Below are 19,106 nucleotides of genomic sequence, written 5' to 3'. Positions count from 1 at the left end.
GTTGCCATGTCCCTGGGCAGTGGGGCCATCAGGAGTGAGGCTCTGTGAGCACTCACACTGACCTGCTCTGCCCATTTGCCTGCATTAGCGTTAATTTTGTCCTTTCAGGCACCAGATTTGGTGTTTCTAGAAACACAAACAAAGCCTGAGAGATGCCCAGGGTTCTACCCTGCTGTTCTGTGCTGGTAACTGCTGCTTCCTTCCCTGGCAGAGAACCTGGAGTACAACTCTGAGCCTCGGGAGATCCCTCACCCCGACATCGGCCGCTACTTCTCCGAGTTCACCGGCCTGCACTACCTGGCCAACACCGAGCTGGAGATCCGCTACCCCGAGGATCTGGAGCTCACCCGAGCCACGGTGCAGAAGATTTACAGCTCAGGCAAGGAGTGAGTGCCAAAGGCAGCCTGGGGACAGAAGCAGCTGGAGTGTAGCTTTACCCTCTCCGCAGAACTTGCGTGGGAAGCAAGTTTGGTGACAATCCTTTGGCTTAATGCATTGAAAACTGCACTGAACTTGGAAACTGGTGCTACAGCATCTTCCCGTTGTCTGCCTGGCCCAGGGGCACAGGGACACTTTGGGACTTGAGGCCCAGCAGGAGGATCTTGCAGGGACAGCTGTGCCAGGAGCGTTGTCCTTGGGAAGGATCTGCACATTCTGCTCCTTCTGTGGTGGCCTTAGGTCAGCACAGCGAGATCCTGGCGTGGAATATGGAGGAATCCCCTCTTCCAGAGAAGGAAGTGGCTTGTCCTGGCAGTATTTTTGTTTGGCTGTGTCTGTCTGGTTTGGTTTGAGTGTGTATCCCATGCAGGCAATAGTTTTTAAAGTCTCTCACGTTTCGCTGTTGTCTTCTCCGGTCTGAATTTCTGGGTCAGGTATTGCTTCACCTCTGTAGTCTGATTGTTCCTAGAGCCACTGTTCCAATCCTGAATATCCTCCTGGGCCTGGCAATACCCTCATGGGCCTGGGAAGGAGCTCCAGCCACAAAACCAGCAGCAGTGAGGCTGGTGAGCAGTGCTGACCCCGGGGCCAGGTGGCCACCTCGCCGACAGCAGAGACTCCAACAGCAGAGGAGGAGCTCCTGGCCCTTTTCCATGCCTGCTGAACACACCCAGCCCGTGTCCTGACCTTGTTCTTCGCTCTGTCCATCCTGTGTGTCCAAGGTGGGATCTGTGGCACAGCCATGAGTGTTCCCACAGGAGCTGGAGCCTCTGGTGGGACCTTGAGTGACTTGGATGGACGCGGAGCTGCCGCTCGCTGCCAGCTCCAATTTTTTTTTTTCCAATAGGTATTTATGCAATACATGGAATGATGACTGGAACCTGGCCATCCCTGGAGTCAGCCAAAGCATTATGGAAGCAAGATGTTAATTGCTGCAGCTTGAGGCCTTCTACCTTCTTGCCAAAAGAAAACTGATTCTAGGGGGGCGCAGGCTTGGCTGCCTACAAGGGAAGAGCTTTAGCAGCTCGAGGCACATGACTTTCAACCTTGACTGAAAGGCCCAGACAGAACCACTGCAGAAGAGGTTTTCCTCTGGGCTCAGGGGCTGTGGGGTGCAGAGTGACACAGTGTTTGTGCATATCTTTGTGGTTTCTGAAGCAATGTGTGTAGAGTAGCTGCAGCTCGTGTCTCCTGTCACTGTCCACTTGCAACACAGTAATTCTTCTCTCTGAGCTGACAATTAGGGCCCTGTAGAGGTAGGTGGATGCTCTTTAGTCTCTTATGCACTACAGGTATCTCCATGTGGAATCACAGCCCTCCTCTCCAGCAATGCCTGCCCTGCATGTCACCTCCTGCAACCCTGAGCACTGGTTTGCTGTGGAAATAAATGCTGAGAGCCCAGCACTTTGGTGGTGGTGGTCTGCAGGGACCTGGGGCTCCAGGAGGAGCAGCCTGTGGGGAGAGAGTGAGGAATGCTGAGGGGGCTCTGCTGCAAGCAGAACTCTGTCTTCAAAGAGTCACAATCCATAATGGTTTGGGCTGGAAAGGACCTTAAAGCTCCTCTTGTTCCATGGGCGGGGACACCTTCACTGTCCCAGGAACCTGGAGGGGGGAAGAGTCCCCCTGGTGAAGCAGGGTAGGGAATCCTCAGGCAGAAAACCTGAAATTCATCTCTTGTTCTTGAGGGTTGGAGTAGACCCCAAACCTCCAACCCACTGTGAAAGCAGATCCCAAAATATTCCTGTCAGGGATGCAGGATTGGGAGTGGGGCTGGTGAATCCCAGGGTGGCTGAGAAGGGGCTGAGCAGGGCATGGGCTCCCCATTCCCATTCCCAGCAGTATCCTGGGGGTTTGTGCTCCCTCTGTTGCCACCTGGGCCTCTCTGCAGTGCTCCCAGGGAATGACAGAGCTCACAGGAGCCAGTTTCCCTGGGAGCTGGCCAGTGCCTGCCAGCCCACCTGGGAGCTGCTGGCTGCTTCAGCGTCCCAGAGCTGCCAGCAGGGCCCTTGCTGTCCCTCTTTTGGGTCACTCTGTGCTCATACCCTGGCCCAGGAGGAAGTGTGGGAGCTGTTGCTCACCGCAGACTGGGCTGCAGAAGGGTTGGGTACTCAGGGACAAACCCTGGAACTAAATCCTCATCCTCTGGCAGGAGTTTTTGGAGGAGCTGTGACCTCAGGCAGCTCTGCCTGCTCTGGGTGCTGCCCACATCCACACCTGGGCTGTGGCTGTTGGGTCAGCCAGAGCACCAACATGGCCTGGGAGGTGCCAGATTTGGAAAGATTGGGCTGAAAATTTGGAAAGATTGATTCAATGTGTTTTCCACACAGCCAAGTCAAATTTGGGGATTTGACACAAACCCAAAGGCAGTGCTGAGTTCCCTTGGTCTCCCATTTGGTACAGGTGTACCCACTGCCTCCAGTGCTGCTTGCCCTGGGTGGAATCTGGTCCTGGGGAGGAGAAACTCCTCTGTGAGCTCCTGCTGCTGTGGGAGGCCCCAGCCCAGCATCCAGGGGGGCAGGAGAGCTGGAAACCTCCAGGATAAATCCAGGGTGGGCAGGGAGAGCTGGAAATCTCCAGGATACATCCAGAGTGATCAGGGAGGGCTGGAAACCCTCAGGATACATCCAGGGTGAGCAGGGAGAGCTGGAAACCTCCAGGATACATCCAGAGTGACCAGGGAGAGCTGGAAATCTCCAGGATACATCCAGGGTGAGCAGGGAGAGCTGGAAACCCTCAGGATACATCCAGGGTGACCAGGGAGAGCTGGAAACCCTCAGGATACATCCAGGGTGACCAGGGAGAGCTGGAAATCTCCAGGATACATCCAGGGTGACCAGGGAGAGCTGGAAACCCTCAGGATACATCCAGGGAGAGCAGGGAGAGCTGGAAACCTCCAGGATACATCCAGGGTGACCAGGGAGAGCTGGAAACCTCCAGGATACATCCAGGGTGACCAGGAAAGCTGGAAACCCTCAGGATACATCCAGGGTGAGCAGGGAGAGCTGGAAATCTCCAGGATAAATCCAGGGTGAGCAGGAAAGCTGGAAACCCTCAGGATACATCCAGGGTGAGCAGGGAGAGCTGGAAATCTTCAGGATACATCCAGGGTGACCAGGGAGAGCTGGAAACCCTCAGGATACATCCAGGGTGAGCAGGGAGAGCAGGAAACCTCCAGGATACATCCAGGGTGAGCAGGAAAGCTGGAAACCTCCAGGATACATCCAGGGTGACCAGGAAAGCTGGAAACCCTCAGGATACATCCAGGGTGACCAGGGAGAGCTGGAAACCCTCAGGATACATCCAGGGTGACCAGGGAGAGCTGGAAACCCTCAGGATACATCCAGGGTGAGCAGGGAGAGCTGGAAACCTCCAGGATACATCCAGGGTGACCAGGAAAGCTGGAAACCTCCAGGATACATCCAGGGTGAGCAGGGAGAGCTGGAAATCTCCAGGATACATCCAGGGTGACCAGGGAGAGCTGGAAACCCTCAGGATACATCCAGAGTGACCAGGGAGAGCTGGAAACCCTCCAGGATACATCCAGGGTGACCAGGGAGAGCTGGAAACCTCCAGGATACATCCAGGGTGACCAGGGAGAGCTGGAAATCTCCAGGATACATCCAGGGTGACCAGGGAGAGCTGGAAATCTCCAGGATAGCTGTGTGTCCATGCTGGAACAGCCTTGGTTCCCACAGGCTGCACATCCAGGGCCCAGCACTGTGGGAGCACCTCTGTGGGGTGCTGGGATGGCATTTGGGGTTTGCCTGTGCCCCTCCCCTCCTTCAGGCACTGTCACCTTTTCCCCAAGGGGACAACAGTGGATCCCAACAGCTCCTTGTGTCTGTGGTGATGTCTGGGTCTGTGGTGTCCTTGTTAAAGGTGGTGCTGATGCTGTCCATGGGGATCTGTCTGTCCTGTCTGTGTGGAGCTCTCCTGTGTGGCTTTCTGGAGAAGGTGGAATTGCCTCTCCTCTCTCCCACAGGGTGCAAAGCCAGGCCAGGTCTCTCCTGTCCTTGGGAGCAGGGGCTGAATTCCCTTCCCTTCCCTTCCCTTCCCTTCCCTTCCCTTCCCTTCCCTTCCCTTCCCTTCCCTTCCCTTCCCTTCCCTTCCCTTCCCTTCCCTTCCCTTCCCTTCCCTTCCCTTCCCTTCCCTTCCCTTCCCTTCCCTTCCCTTCCCTTCCCTTCCCTTCCCTTCCCTTCCCTTCCCTTCCCTGTCACAGCCACCCGTGCTGGGGACAGAGCAGCCCCAGTGCTGGCATGAGACAATCCAGGGGGTGAAGGGAAAAATCCAGAGTGGGGCAAGAGGAGGCTGGGAAGGGGCAGAAGCCAGGAGTGCTCCTTGTCTGGGTGGTGAGGGAAAGCCAGGGCTGGGTCCAGGCTTTGCCACTGGGTGCTGGCACTCAGGGCTGTGCCCAGGCAGTGCCAATCCCAGGTAATGGCATTCCTGAGCAGTGCCAATCCAGGACAGTGGAATTCCCAGGTAATGGCATTCCCAGGGGGCAGTGCCATTCCCAGGCAATGCCCTCCCGGGGCAGTGCCATTCCCAGGCAGTGGCATTCCACGATAATGGCATTCCCGGGCAGTGCCATTCCCAGGCACTCTCCTGGGGGCAGCAGCATCCCCGGGAGGTTTCTCCACCCTTGGAGGCCGAGCTCTGGCTGTGCTGCTGCTCCAGACCAGGCTGAAGAGCTGCTGGTGCCCTCCAGCAGCCAAGGGACAGCTCCTGGATCCTCTGGGGAAGCTCTTCAATCCCTTTGGAGCCATCCTGGCACGCAGGGACACTGAGAGCAGCCTGGCACAGCCGAGGGCAGGCACTGAGGCCTCTGACAAACCATGGCAGTTTGTCTCCAATCTTTGCAGGAAAACCAAGCCTCGGGAGTGCCCAGCCCAGCCAACCCTGCCTGGGCCAGGGAGAGCTGTGGGGGCAGGAGGATGAGGAGAAAAGGACCCTAGAGAAGGGTCCTTGGGATCTCTGGTCCCTTCCAGGCCAGCTCCACCTGCACCCCAGCTGGCTCCAGGTGCTGTCCTGGCCCCTTCTGGGCATCTCCAGGGATATCCCAGCTCTGAGGGCCCTGCCTGGCTCTTCCCCCACGGGGGACATGGGGACTCTTGGCAGGGACAGAGTGCTGCGTTTATTTCCCTCCTCCTGCCTGGAAGTGCCTGGGCTGGGCAAAATTCCACATTGGATGGAAAAGTGCTGGCCCAGGAAGGGAGGATGGGAGCCCTGAGCCCCAGGGCCCCTGACACTGGCAGCTGAGGTTGCAGGATGGGGACATCTCCCCTTTCTCCCATTTTTATTTATAAACAGGTATTTTCCTGGACAGCTGGAGGCTGGAAATGATTTCATTCCTTTCCTCTTTATATTTGGCTTTCAACAAAATAAACAACACTGACTTGCTACCTACTGCCGGTGTGCTGTGCTCTTTGAGCTGCTCCCCAGCCTCTGCCTGCCCAGAGGCTCTGGTGGCTGTCCCCAGGTGCTGTTCCCTGTGCCCGGGGCAGGGTGACACGTCCCTGCCAGGGCCAGGCGGGCACCGGGGACATGCCGGGAACCCCCAGGGTACAGCCAGGGTCACCAGGGAAAGCTGGGAACCCCCAGGATGCAGCCAGGGTGTATCCCAGGGTGCCTCCTAGGGAAGCCCCCCGTCATGGGGGGTCACCTCTGGGTGTCGCCGGGCAGTGCCAAGGCTGGGGCAGCCGGGGGGTGTCCGTGGGGAGACCCCGGCCCCGCTCCCGCCGGGGATACCGGGGCATCCCCGCGCCCTTCTCGGGGGCACAGCCGGGGGTTCCCGGTGCCCGCAGCCGCTGCCGGGGCTGTCCCCGCTCCCCAGGCTCCCTCCCCGCGGGCCCGGCGCTGCTCTGGGCGGGGGCGCGCAGGGACCCGGGGCCGCCGCGCCGCCGCCGCCGCCGCCTCCCCCGCCGCGCCCGCCCGCCCTTAAAAGCGGCGGCGGCTCCGGTGCAGCGCCCGCGGCGGCGCTCCCGGCACGGCCCGGGATGGGCTCCGCGCACTCCGTGCCCGCCGAGATGCGGGAGCTGGCGGACAGGACGGGCTGTGAGTACCGGGGAGCCGCGGGCACCGCCCCGGATCATCCCACCCGCACCGAGCCCCCGGGGCCGCCGCCCGAGGGGACACCGGGGTCCGGCAGGGGACACATCATCACCCGGGGAGGGGGGGCTGAGCGGGACGTGGCACCCTCGATGGGGGCTGCAGGAGGTGCCAGCCGGGAAGGGAGGGAGGGGGGGCGCACGGGAAATGTCACAAATGTCACCTGTGTGGCCGGGGGGCTGCGGGAGGTGACGCTGGAGCAGCGCAGGGGCTGCAGGAGCCGTGCAGGGAATGTCACTGGGGAGGTGCAGAGGTGTCACCTGGGCTGGGGGAGAGCAGGATGTGACAGCGGGGATGGAGCGGGGGGGGGAATGAGAGGGGAGGGTGCAGGAGTGACACCAGAGGGTGCCAGCGTGTCACCCTGGTCCCTGCTGCTGCCACCAGCCCGCGAGCCGGGGCGTCGAGCGGCCACACGTGCGAGCCCCAGCCGGGTTCCGCCACCGCACCACCGGGCATTGTCCCCGCAGCGCTGCTCTGCCCCGGAGCCACCGGGCCGGGACACCCCGGGCTGCTTTGGGATCGAGGGACCGGCAGGGAACGGGACGGGGTGGCCGTGCCCGTCCTGGAAGTGTCACCAGTGTCACCGCTCCGGGACGCGGCAGCTCCGGGCACGGGGACCGGCAGCTCCCGCTGGATCCTCCAGCTCCGGCCCTGCTGAGCCGCTGCAGTGAGGGCTCAGGGGGGGCCCGTCCTGGGCTCCCGTGGTATCACAGAGCTCCCCCCGTGCTGTGGCTGCTGCCAAAAAGGGGATTTGGGGATTCACAGCCTCGCTGCTGGGCTCCGAGCTCACACAGGGCACTGCAGCCACCCTCGGTCCCCAGGGAGGGGCAGGGACAGGGCAGAGCCACCCGGAGGTGCCCCAGGCTCGTTCCTTTGCCTTCTCCCGCATGGAGGGACACCCTGAGGGGCTGCTCGGGGCTGCTTCCCCTCCCTCCCTCCATGTGCTCCATCCCAAAGCTGCTGCAGCATCTCCCCAGGGTGAAGCGGCTCTTCCCGGGATGCTGTGACATCCCTGCAGCCAGGCTGGGCCCCCCCAGTGCCCCTGAGCCCCCCCGAGCCCCCTCAGTGCCCCTTTCCCTCTGCTCGAGCAGCACAACCCACGCAAGGCTGGGAACAGCAAGCCTGGCTCCCTTTGGTTGAAATCCCATTTTCCCCCGATAGCAGAGGCTGCCGTGCTTGGACACGGGCCTGCAGCATCAGGATGCTTCTCAGGGACACCAGCAGCCTGTGCTGCCCTTGAGCCAGCCCTCCTTCCAGCAAAGCTTTTGCCTTTCCTGCAGATTTTCCCTTTTTTTTTTTTTCTGGAGAGCAGCCGAGCTCTGCCACCTTTACAGGGATAGCGATGCCGGGAGAGCCGCCCTGAGGAACACCTGGGATGGGGAAAGAGGCAGCAAAAGCCTCCCCCAGCCCTCCAGGGCCAGCCCCACCATGAGCACCCAGCCACCGAGCCCAGCTCTTTGTGCTCTGGGTGCCTGGGACGTTTTTCGGAGAGTTCAAAGCTTTTTGGTGATGCTCAGGCCTTGGTGGCCCAGCTGCTCCCATGGTGACAGCGGTGGCGTCACGGCACAGAGGGAAAGGTCACTTCTGCAGGGCCAAAATTGGAAAGAAAGTCCAGGGAAAGTTTCCATGGGACAGCAGCAGAGCAGCAGCCAGCAGGGACTGGGGGGAAATATCCAGTGGGGTCTGGGCATCACCAGCTGAGAGCTGGGGGGCTCAGGGGGGATAAAGGGGATTGAAGGGATCCTGCAGGGATCCAGGCAGGCTCAGGGCCCCCCTGGCCCATCCCAGATGGGATTTCCAGGCTCTCACAGAGAGCTCTGAAGGCCCAGCCCCGCTGATCAATGCAGCTGCTATTTCCAGGCTGTGAAGCAGCAGTGGGCAAAGCAAAGGACATTATTTAAACATCATAAAAGGCAGCGAGGGAGGCAGCTCAGCCCAGCTCTGACCCTGCTGGCTGGCTGCAATTAACCCTTCGCAACCCCTTAACGTGGTTTTATGTGTCTCCCTGATGCCAGGAGTGGCTGATTTGCAGCTGCTGGGGCTGCAGGAGCCTGGGGGTGCCCAGACAGACCCCCAGCCCACAGAGACAGAGCTCCAGAGCTTCCCTGGCTCCTGGGAATGGCTCTGTCAATGTTGGCACAAGAGTCAGGCTCTGGTGGGTCAGAGCTTGGTTACAGCCCCAGGAGAGCAGCAGGAGGAGATAAACTCACTGTGCTGGGGGTCAGGGCACTGTGGAGGTGCTGCTGAGCCCCAGCACTTGGGGGGCTCACAGGGAGCTGCAGGTTCCCCCTTCCAGCCCAGCCCTGCCCTGGAATGGGGTTGGTGCCCCCTTGGTTTGTGGCTCATCCTGAGCAGTGGCAGCAATCCCAAAGCCAGGAGTTGATTTTGGGGGGCTGCTGTGCCCCCTCTGTGTCCTTTCCCTGTCTCCTGTCAGGTTTCTGATCCCAGAGTTATTTCCCAGAGCAGCCGTGGCTGTGCAGGACATGGAGGAACCTCCTGGCTCCAGGCAGAGATGGGGCAGGGGGAGAGGAGGAGCTGCCTGGGCACAGCTCTGCCCACCGTGACAATAACCCCAAAAATGCCAATCCTGCTCCAGTGGGCTGGCAACAGGATCCTGAGCTGGGAGGGATCCCACTGTGCCATTCCGTGCCGTGCTGGGCCAGGGAATTCCCTGCAGACAGGACAGGGAATAACCCAGCCCCTGGCACGGGGCACAGGGACACAGAGGGACCTGCAGGGTGGCACCACAGGCAATGGGGGTGGCACAGAGGGGTCCCCCAGGGTCCCCCTGTCACCTCTCTCCTCTCCCTGGCAGTCACCTCGGAGCAGATCGAGCACCTGCACCGGCGCTTCAAGCAGCTGAGCCAGGACCAGCTGACCATCCGGTAGGGAATGGGGGATGCCAGCCCCAATTAAATCCCAGCCCCAGGGCAATCCCATCCCCAGGACAATGCCAGCCTCACCGAAATCCCAGTCCCACTTCAATCCCAGCCTCATTGCAATTCCCATCCCATGGCAATTCCAGCCCAGGACAATGCTAGCCCCACTTAAATCCCAGCCCTGGGGCAATGCCAGCCCCAATTAAACCCAATCCCACTTCAGTCCCAGCCCCATTACAATTCCCATTCTCTGGCAATTCCAGCCCAGGACAATCTCAGCCCCACTGCAATCACAGCCCCACAGCAATCCCAGCCCCATTACAATTCCCATCCTGTGGCAAATCCAGCCTCGCTGCAATTCCAGCCCCACCACAATTCCCATCCCATGGCAATTCCAGCCCCGGGGCAATTCCAGTCTCACTGCAATCCTCGCCCCATTGCAATTCCCATCCCGTTGCAGTTCCAGCCCCACAGCAATTCCAGCCCAATTACAATTCCAACCCTGATGCAATCCCAGACCCAGCGCGATCCCAGCCCTTCTGCAATTCCAGCCCCACCGAAATTCCCATCCTATGGCAATCCCAGCCCTGCTGCAATTCCAGCCCCATTACAATTCCATTCCCAGCCCCGGGGCAATTCCAGCCCCACTGAATCCCAGTGCCACTGCAATCCCAGCCCCACTGCTGGGGCCACCCCCTGTATCTCCCCCTTCCCTGGGATGTCCCAAGGTGCCTGTCCAGGGCTGGAATTCTGTCCTTCCCTGAGCCAGCTCCTGCAGTGTGGCCTTGCAAATATTCCAAGGAAAACACAAAATAACCCATTGGCCTGGGAGCAGGGGCACTCCTGACAAGCATCTCATCACCCCCCAGCTTTAAAACCAGTTCTGGGGAGGGAAGGGGGGGTTTCAGGTGCTCCTGTCCCTTTCCTTGGTGGCTGCACAGGGAATTGGGAGAGCTCTGAGCTCTCCCAGTGTTATTTCTTGGCTCTTGGTTTGCTTTCTAAATCCCAGAGATCAAAGCCCAGCAGGAAGCTGAGGGGAGGATGGGCAGCAGGATCTCCCTGGTGGGCCCTGCTCGAGGCCTTTTCCTGGGAAAACTCCAAAATCCATGGCAGGTGGAGCCATGCAAAGAGCCCTGGGGTCATCCCAAGACCCATCCTGGCAGGACAAAATCCCTGAACGTGGACTTGTTGTCAGTCTGAACGGAAGAAAAAGGGTTTTATCCAAAATCCCTTTATTTTTCCTGCTTTGGAAGGAAGGGTTGGGTCTCTCGGGGCTTCTCTTCTCCCTCCTCCCCACCTCCCTCACACCCCGGGCTCTCTCTGCGCCCTTTGCAGCAAGGAGAACTTTGACAGCATCCCTGACCTGGAGTTCAACCCCATCCGAGGGAAAATCGTCCACGCCTTTTTTGACAAGCGGTGAGAGCACCCAGGGAGGGAGGATTGATCCTCTGGGAATGGGGAGGGGCTGGGCAAGGACCTTCCCCCTAAAGGCTGGGGTGGACCCGGGTGGAAAATGAGACATTTAAGTGGGTATTAGGGATAAACCAGTCCTGGGGCTTTGCTGGCGTGTGATGGTGCTGGGGCAGGTTCCCCATTGTCACCTTTGCAGCGGGAGAGTCACCAGAGACAATGGTAGAAGATAAAAGGGCCGACTCTTAGCAGGGGTTAATCCAAGGTTTTATTCCAGGAGTCCCAAAGGAGCCCCCACAAACCTCAGGGGGCTCCTGCTGAGAGCCAGGGAGATGTGCCAAGGTTACATTGAAAGGGAGGTGGAAACCCAAAGTAGAGAACATTTACTGACCAATGAGTGACCTGAGGGATGGGTACTGGGAATGGACATTTAGGACAGGATTTGGGGTAACACTTGTGGGGCTGACCCCTGGCCTCTGGCTGATCACTTGATGTCCTGGATGGAAAGTTCTGGCTGGAGGGGATGGGATGGTGACAGAGAGCCAGGGTGGGGATTTGGGGATGATCCCAGCAAAGGAAAGGGATTGCACAGGTACAGGGAGGGGGGACAATCTGGGATAAACCATTTGGGATACAAAACCAAACCTATTCCAAAGTATAAAACCACACCACAACACCCAATCACCCCCCAGGAACCTGCGGCAGGAGTCGGACGGGCTGGCGGAGGAGATCAACTTCGAGGACTTCCTGACCATCATGTCCTACTTCAGACCCATCGAGATGAACATGGACGAGGAGCAGCTCGACCGCTTCCGCAAGGAGAAGCTGAAATGTGAGGCTGCCCCGGGGCCAGCCTGGGCTGGGGGCTGCTGGCCAGGGGCTGCCCTGACCCTGCTGTCCCCTCCTGTGTCCCCCCAGTCCTGTTCCACATGTACGACTCGGACCACGACGGCAAGATCACGCTGCAGGAGTACAGAAATGTAAACTTGTGTCCCCCCTGCCCCATTCCCCATCCCCAGGCCTGGCCTGAGCCTCTGCCCTTGCAGGTGGTGGAGGAGCTGCTGTCGGGGAACCCCCACCTGGAGAAGGAGTCGGCTCGGTCCATCGCCGACGGGGCCATGATGGAGGCAGCCAGCATCTGTGTGGGACAAATGGTGGGAGCCTCTGCTGGAGCCTCCTCCTGCTCTCAGGGGCTCTGCTGGCGTCACAATGGGGCTGGGAGGTGTCCCTGCTTCCCAGGGCACCCCCCTGTGCCTCAGCAGCTTTGGCTGGAGGTGTTTTTTGCAGGCAGCAGCTCCCAGGGTGATGTTTGCTCATGAGAGAGGGATCAGCAAACAGCATCCCACACACCCCCGTCCATCCTCACTGCCTATGGAAAGGGCTGCTCCTGGCAGCCGAGGGGGTTTGGGAACCACTCCGGGGCTGGCCATGGGGTGCAGGGCAGGAACCCGTGGGGGATGTGTCCCTCAGCCCCAGGGGACATCCCTGGGCAGCTGCCATGTTTCCTCTCACTGAGCAGGGCCCGGACCAGGTGTACGAGGGCATCACCTTCGAGGACTTCCTGAAGGTCGGTGACACCCCGGGAGGAGGGGCTGGGGCAGGAACAGGGACAGGAGGGGCACAGCAGGGCCGGGGTGTGGCCCTGGTCCCCTCACCCTGTCCCCTGGCAGATGTGGCAGGGCATCGACATCGAGACCAAGATGCACGTCCGCTTCCTCAACGTGGACACCATCGCCCACTGCTACTGAGAGGGGAGCAGGAGGAAGAGGAGGAGGAAGAGGAGGAGGAAGAGCACCCAGCAGCAGCTCCATGTCCTGGCACTCAGCTCTGCCCCGCCCGTGTGCCTGTTCCAGGCTGGGGCTGCCCTCTAGGAACATCAGAGGCTTTTATCTGTAATAAAAGATATTTCTCTTTTTAGTCCTCACTGAGAAATCATCCATCCATCCATCCATCCATCCATCCATCCATCCATCATCCATTCATCCATCCATCCATCCATCCATCCATCCATCCATCCATCCATCCATCCTCCATCCATCCATACATCCATCCATCATCCATCCATCCATCCATCCATCCATTCCTCATCCATCCATCCATCCATTCATGATCCATCTATCCATCACTCCATGTTTCCCTGAGCTGAAACCCTCCACAAATCCTGGCTGCCCCACAAATTTGGTATTTCAGCCTTTGCTGAAAGTGGGGAAGGAGCTGCCCAGCTCGGGCTGATCCCAGGCCTGGGGAGGGGCAGGGATGGGGATGCTGGGGACAGGAGGTGACAGCAGCACCTGCAGGGACAGCCCCGTCCCGCTCTGCATCCTGCAGGGAATGTGGAGGCAGCGACACGAGGAACATTCCTGGTTTAATCCCAAAGCAGAGCAGGCAGGAGGAGCCCAGCAGGCAGCAGGGACGTGGGGACACGGGCTCCTGGCAACCAGGTGGCTTCTGCCCCCTCATGTTCCCGCAGGAACAAGGCTCGGGAGCCGGGGGTTGTTTACTGCCATTAATGACTCGATGGCTCCAGGCGGGTTCTGTCTCTAAGGCAGCCCGGGCCGGGGAGGGAGGGAGGCAGGGAAAAAAGGGCAACGGCTATTTTTAGGGAGGCAGGGAAGATTTATTTGTTTTATCAAAAAAAAAAAAACCAGCTTCCCCTGGTGACAGGGGCAGCATAGCCGGCAGATGAGGGCTGGGCAGCCATGGGTGTGGGGCCACCGGCCCTGTGTCACCCCTGTGTCACCCCTGTGTCCCTACCTGTGGCACCCCTGGCTCAGGGCAACATTTCCTCCTTCTTTTCCTCATTATTGGGGTCTCTGCTCAGCACCCCCACACTGGGGTCACATTTAGGGCTTCTGTCCCCTCCCAAGTCCCTGTGTCGTCCAGAGCTGAGCCCGGAGCAGCTCCCGGAGCCCGGGGAAGGACAAGGACAGCACTGTCCTGTCCCAGGGACCAGCCTAGGGCTGCCCTGGGGATGGAGCTGATCCCAGGTCCCCTGGGAATGTCCCACCTGGGAATGTCCCAGGGGCCGTGGGACAGCGCTGCCGGTGGGGCTGGGCTGGGCCTGGTGGGGATGGAGCTGGGATGGAGCTGGGCATGGTGGGGATGGAGCTGGGATGGAGCTGGGATGGAGCTGGGATGGAGCTGGGCATGGTGGGGATGGAGCTGGGCACGGTGGGATGGAGCTGGGATGGATCTGGCACAGTGGGGATGGAGCTGGGATGGTGGGGATGGAGCTGGGATGGAGCTGGGCATGGTGGGGATGGAGCTGGGCACGGTGGGATGGAGCTGGGATGGAGCTGGGCACGGTGGGGAGGGAGCTGGGATGGAGCTGGGCAGGGTGGGATGGAGCTGGGATGGATCTGGCACAGTGGGGATGGAGCTGGGATGGTGGGGATGGAGCTGGGATGGAGCTGGGCATGGTGGGGATGGAGCTGGGATGGATCTGGCACGGTGGGGATGGAGCTGGGATGGATCTGGCACGGTGGGGATGGAGCTGGGATGGATCTGGCACAGTGGGATGGAGCTGGGATGGAGCTGGCACGGTGGGATGGAGCTGGGAGGGAGCTGGGATGGAGCTGGCACGGTGGGGATGGAGCTGGGAGGGCACCGTGCGGATGCAGCTCCCGGTTCTCCCGGAGGAGCCATTGGGGCCCTGCAGGGCTCCTGGTGCTGCTCCCCACCTGGGCTGCGTTTGCACAGCTCCGGGATTCCCTCCTTGGGCTCCTCTGGGCAGCCCCATGACCACCACCACCGTCTCCTCCTCCTCCTCCTCCTCTCCTGTACCGGACCCCCAGCGCTCCCTCTCCACCCTACACACACGAGGGCACAACCCCCAGCTCCACCCCAAATCCAGGATTCCACAGCCAACCCAGGCTCCTTCCCCTGTTTGTCCACTGAAATTCCCATCCGGATTCTGTGGAACCACTCCAGTCCCTGATCCAGCTGCAAGCCCCGAGCTCCCATCACAGCCCCGGGGCCCTGCAGGATCCTTTTCTGCCCCAAATCCCCCGGCTGGGGCTGTAGGGGTTAACTCGAGCTCATGGTCCCTCTCCCCCTCCACACCCAGATTTCCTCCAGGAATCATCCCAGAGGATCCCAGCAAGGGCAGGGAAGGGTGAAGAGGATGGATGAGAGGATGACTATTATCCCTTGAGTTAATGAGTCATTATAATTAGCCAATAATAATATATATTAATAATATATATAATATATAATATATAATATATAATATATAATATATAATATATAATATATAATATATAATATATAATATATAATATATAATATATATTATGTATTATGTATGTTATAATATATATATATATAACCATTATAATATAATTAGCTGCCCCCGATATTCTAAGGGGCAAGGAAAGCAAAGGAGGCTGGGAAACAGAGGCAGGACCCAAAACCAAGTGGCTGCAGCGCTTTCCCTTTGTGAAAAATGACAATCACTTGTTTTAAAATTTTAAAAGTTTAATAGTAATAAAATGGTTATAAAAATAGTAATATAATTAGAGTGATAATAATTTGGACAATTAGAATAATACGAGACAATAAGAACAAAGAGTTATGGACAGTCCAGGTACCTCTTTCTGGGCAAAATAAGCCTGAAAATGGACCCACGTTAACAGAGGATTAACCCTTCAAAGCAACCGCCCGTTGCATATTCATACAGCTCATACATGATGCATAAATTCATTCAAACACAGGATTCTGTCTGGGCAGTGTCAGCTTCTTCCTCTAAATCCTGACAGCGCCTTCAGGGCTGAGTAAGGTGGGAAGAAGTTCGTTTCTCCTGATAATGGAGCAATAAATTCTTTTTCTCTGAAAGATTTCGGTGTCCTGTGGCTGCTATCTCAGTGCAAGTCCTCTCTTTAAAAAAATATTTCACATATACAGTTTCTATTTTAACATTTTGTTATAACCTAAAACTATATTTAACACACTACTTAAGAAAATTAACACAGCATCCCTTTCTAACATAGCACATATAATATTCATTTTAATATTTGCGAAAAGCCAGTCATAACATCGGCATTTTTCACAGCTTTGCTTGTGTTGGGAATTCCTTGTGGGAAATGGGAGAGGGGAGAGCAGGAAGGAGATTGGGCAGGGCAGGGATGGAGCCGGAGAGCCCTGGGCATGGGCAGGAGCATCCATCGTGTTACACACGGCAAACACGGGGATAATCCTCCTGAAAAATCACAGGGAAAGCTGGCAGAGCCCCGGGAAAGCTGGCAAGGACAAAGTACAGCAAAATCCTACAAAGCCCAGAGCATCCATAAAGGAAAATGGTTCTGTTGTGGGGCCAGGACGGGGCACACACAGAGCTCTGTGCAGACCACAGGGGGAACTGGAAAATTGGAGATGGAAAACTGCAGGGAGGCTGAGAAAGGCTGGGCAGCACCAGGGAGAGCAGCTCCTGGGATTGGAGAGGGGAATGAGTGACCCCAACACAGAAGAGGGGAACTGAGTGACCCCAGGGTTGGAGTGGAAATGAGCGACCCTACAGCTGAATGTGAAAAATGCATATTTTATGATTGGCTTTTTACAAATATTAAAATGAATATTATATGTGTTGTGTTAGAAAGCGATGCTGTATTAATTCTCTTAAGTAATGTGTTAAATATAGTTCTAGGTTATAAAAATTGTTAAAATAGAAACGATGCTATGGAGGATATTTCTTTAAAGAGGGGACTCGCGCTGAGATAGCAGCCACAGGACACCTGAATCTTTCACAGAAAAAGAATTTATGGCTCCATTATCAGAAGAAATGAACTTCTTCCCACCTTGAAGGCGCTGTCAGAATTCAGAGGAAGAAGTTGACACTGCCCAGACAGAATCCTGTGTTTGAATGAATTTATGCATCATGGATGAGGTGTATGAATATGCAACAGGCTGTTGCTTTTAAGGGTTAATCCTTTGTTAGTGTGGGTCCATTTTCAGGCTCCTGCTGCCCAGAAAAGGTACCCGGACATCCCTAACTCTTTGTCTCTATTGTCTCATATTGTCCTAATTCAAATTGTCCAAATTATTATTACTGTAATTGTATCACTATTTTTATAACCATTTTATTACTATTAAACTTTTCAAATTTCAAAAACAAGTGATTGGCGTTTTTCACACCCTCCAACAGCCCCAGACATCCACATGAGCAGTGTGAGTCAAACACACCCTCCTCTGCTGAGGTACAACCTTCCCCAATTAACCGCATTAATTAACGAGGACAATCGCGGGGTAGCTGTGACTGAGCCCGTGGGGACAGAGGGACACCGGAGCTGCCCAGAAAGGGAACAGGGGCTGCAGTGCCCATCCCGGCACAGCCTGGCACGGGCAGGAGGAGAAGGAGACCCTGGGAAAAGGAAAAGGGCACCACACAAACTTATCAGCTCCTTGCAGCAGCCAGAGTCAGGAGAACAAAGCTGTTCCCAGATAATGAGAGAGATAAGGGGAAGGGAGAACAATGAGCTGGGAGCTCTCCCTGCTCAGCACATCGGAGCAACCCCCAAAGTCAGCCCATGATTTATTTGTCAGGTTTCAGCTGAACTCTGCATCCATGACACTTCCTGCTCTTCCAGGAATGGAGGGAGGGAAGGGTAAAGAAATAAAAAATAAAAGACCAAAGCTTTATGAAAGATTAAATTTATTGGTCAGACAGAAAGGCTTTGCCCCTTGCACTTTTTGTGTATCTATCACATGGAAAAGGGTAACTTAAATACCTAAAATGTGACATTTTGGCCCAAGGCAAAGAAGGAAAGCAGTGAAGCCCATGTGTCTGCAGGGCCAGCCCAGCCCCTCTCCTGCAGGTCTGGGCACATTCCTGCACCCCTCCCTCAGCTCACACTGATTCCATTAACCCAGGACAAAAGGTGTTGTAAGTTAAAACTTAATCTCAATTTAAACAGAACTGACACAGCTTTGCTTTGCACCAGTCAGTTTACAAGGGCAGATCACAATAAAATCATTTCAAATCAGCAAAAAGCTCCATGCAGGACTGGAGCCTTTGTTCCCCAAACTGGTTTTACCTGTCTGTCAGTGCCACCTGGGCTCAAGGCAAAGCCTCCCTCCTCATTTCCACCTGAGCAGCACCTCCTGCCCCTCAGCTGCTGCTTCCCCACAGCTCTGGGGCTCAGCACCCAGGAGGGCACTGGGGCCACCTCATCCCCTCTGCTCCATGGTCAGCTCCCAGCTTGGAAGCAGGGACAGCACTGAAAACCCTCCAGGTTTCTCCAGCCAAGAACACCCCTGACAAGCTGAGCCAGCCCTGGGTCCCAGTGAGCAGGGCTCAGCTCACCCTAAAAGGCTCAGGAACAAATTTCCATTTGACAGATGTACACATACAATTAGAAAACAGCTGATCCAGGATTTTTAAGAATTAAAAAAATAAATTGTTCTAAAATGACTTTGATGTGTGTGTGCGTGCCCTGCTGAGTTCCCAAGCATCCAGCCTGGCCTAGGGAACCTTCCCCTCCCTCCCTCCCTCTCTCCATCCCAAGCCCTCTCCCAGCCTCTGTAACCTTTTGTGCCTGCTGTTCCCAGGCACATCCCAATGCCCTCCAAGGAAAACAAGAACCAGCAGCTCAATACCAGGACAGACATTTCAAACATGTGCCTCAGCACATGCTTTTTTCCAATCCTTGCTGATTTTTTTTCCCTCTTGGGGTAGGCAAGAACTCCTCACTCAGAGAGCTCCCACCCCTTCAGAGTCCCACTCTGGCTTCCTGACCAGCATGGGCCCTGCAGCATCTTTCCCACAAGCAGCAGGAATATTTCTGCTCACCCTGCAGCGCTCCCTTTCCTTTCTCAGCCTCTCCACTGCCCCAGGCTGGATCTCTGGACATGTCCAGAGTGACTCACTGCAGCAGGGCAGCCCTGCCCTGCTGGGGTTCACACCCCAGGGCTTTCTGCAGCCCACCCCAGCTCCTGGGTGCGTGTCCCACAGGGGTTTGCCGTGCCCTGGCCCTAGATGCTGTCGTAGGGCACCGCCAGGCCGATGTTGTAGCTGTAACCTGACACCTCGTCGTAGGAGGAGCGGCAGATGGGGAGGACGCTGTCCACGGCCAGCTGGTCCACGGAGAAATCGTAGGAATAAATCACCCCTCGGTACCTGCGTGCAAAACAGCCAGGACACAGCAAATCAGCTCAGTGGGAAAGAGTCGCAGACAACTTCTATGAAAAATCCTTTCCTTGGGATTTTTCCTCCTGAGAAGCTGAAAGGCCTCAGGAACAAAATGTAAACAATGGTTATCTGCTGCTGTGGAATGCAACAGG

At 56.9% G+C, this 19,106-nt stretch overlaps 3 protein-coding genes across 6 annotated transcripts in view; 2 read left to right on the top strand and 1 right to left on the bottom strand.

Annotated features, from left to right (window-relative positions):
- FBXO21 (F-box protein 21) overlaps positions 1–5,842 on the top strand; it is a 29,906-nt gene extending 24,064 nt beyond the window's left edge. Inside the window, exons 12-14 of one of the 4 annotated variants that reach the window (XR_012583093.1) lie at positions 212–4,869; positions 4,918–4,952; positions 4,985–5,842. Coding sequence is in view for 1 of the 4 variants with exons in the window: in XM_074554361.1 (XP_074410462.1) it covers positions 212–390 (179 nt within the window). In the remaining 3 variants the exon portion in view is untranslated. Of the gene's footprint in view, positions 1–211 lie in introns of all 4 variants that reach the window. The other 3 variants (XR_012583092.1, XR_012583091.1, XM_074554361.1) reach the window with 3 other exon arrangements.
- Positions 5,843–6,327: 485 nt separating this feature from the next.
- On the top strand, positions 6,328–12,749 carry TESC (tescalcin). The gene is made up of 8 exons (XM_074554363.1): positions 6,328–6,489; positions 9,359–9,428; positions 10,758–10,838; positions 11,525–11,664; positions 11,751–11,812; positions 11,879–11,986; positions 12,352–12,399; positions 12,503–12,749. Exons 1-8 carry the CDS (start codon positions 6,432–6,434, stop codon positions 12,578–12,580), a joined length of 645 nt encoding a protein of 214 aa, XP_074410464.1. The 5' UTR covers positions 6,328–6,431; the 3' UTR covers positions 12,581–12,749.
- Positions 12,750–17,461: 4,712 nt separating this feature from the next.
- FBXW8 (F-box and WD repeat domain containing 8) overlaps positions 17,462–19,106 on the bottom strand; it is a 67,593-nt gene continuing 65,948 nt past the window's right edge. Inside the window, exon 11 of the mRNA XM_074554362.1 lies at positions 17,462–18,942. Coding sequence (XP_074410463.1) covers positions 18,798–18,942 — 145 coding nt within the window. The 3' untranslated portion in view covers positions 17,462–18,797. The remainder of the gene's footprint in view (positions 18,943–19,106) is intronic.

Source organism: Zonotrichia albicollis, chromosome 18, assembly GCF_047830755.1.
Source record: "Zonotrichia albicollis isolate bZonAlb1 chromosome 18, bZonAlb1.hap1, whole genome shotgun sequence".
In the NCBI taxonomy this organism is placed as follows: domain Eukaryota; kingdom Metazoa; phylum Chordata; class Aves; order Passeriformes; family Passerellidae; genus Zonotrichia; species Zonotrichia albicollis.
The sequence above is the reverse complement of the archived record's forward strand: the minus strand, read 5'-3'. Positions and strand labels throughout refer to the sequence as shown.

Coding starts and splice junctions, on each gene's coding strand:
- TESC (XM_074554363.1), top strand. CDS start 6,432: ATGGGCTCCGCGCACTCCGTGCCCGCCGAGATGCGGGAGCTGGCGGAC. Junction 11,813..11,878: donor CGCTGCAGGAGTACAGAAAT/GTAAACTTGTGT, acceptor CTGCCCTTGCAG/GTGGTGGAGGAGCTGCTGTC. Junction 12,400..12,502: donor CCTTCGAGGACTTCCTGAAG/GTCGGTGACACC, acceptor GTCCCCTGGCAG/ATGTGGCAGGGCATCGACAT.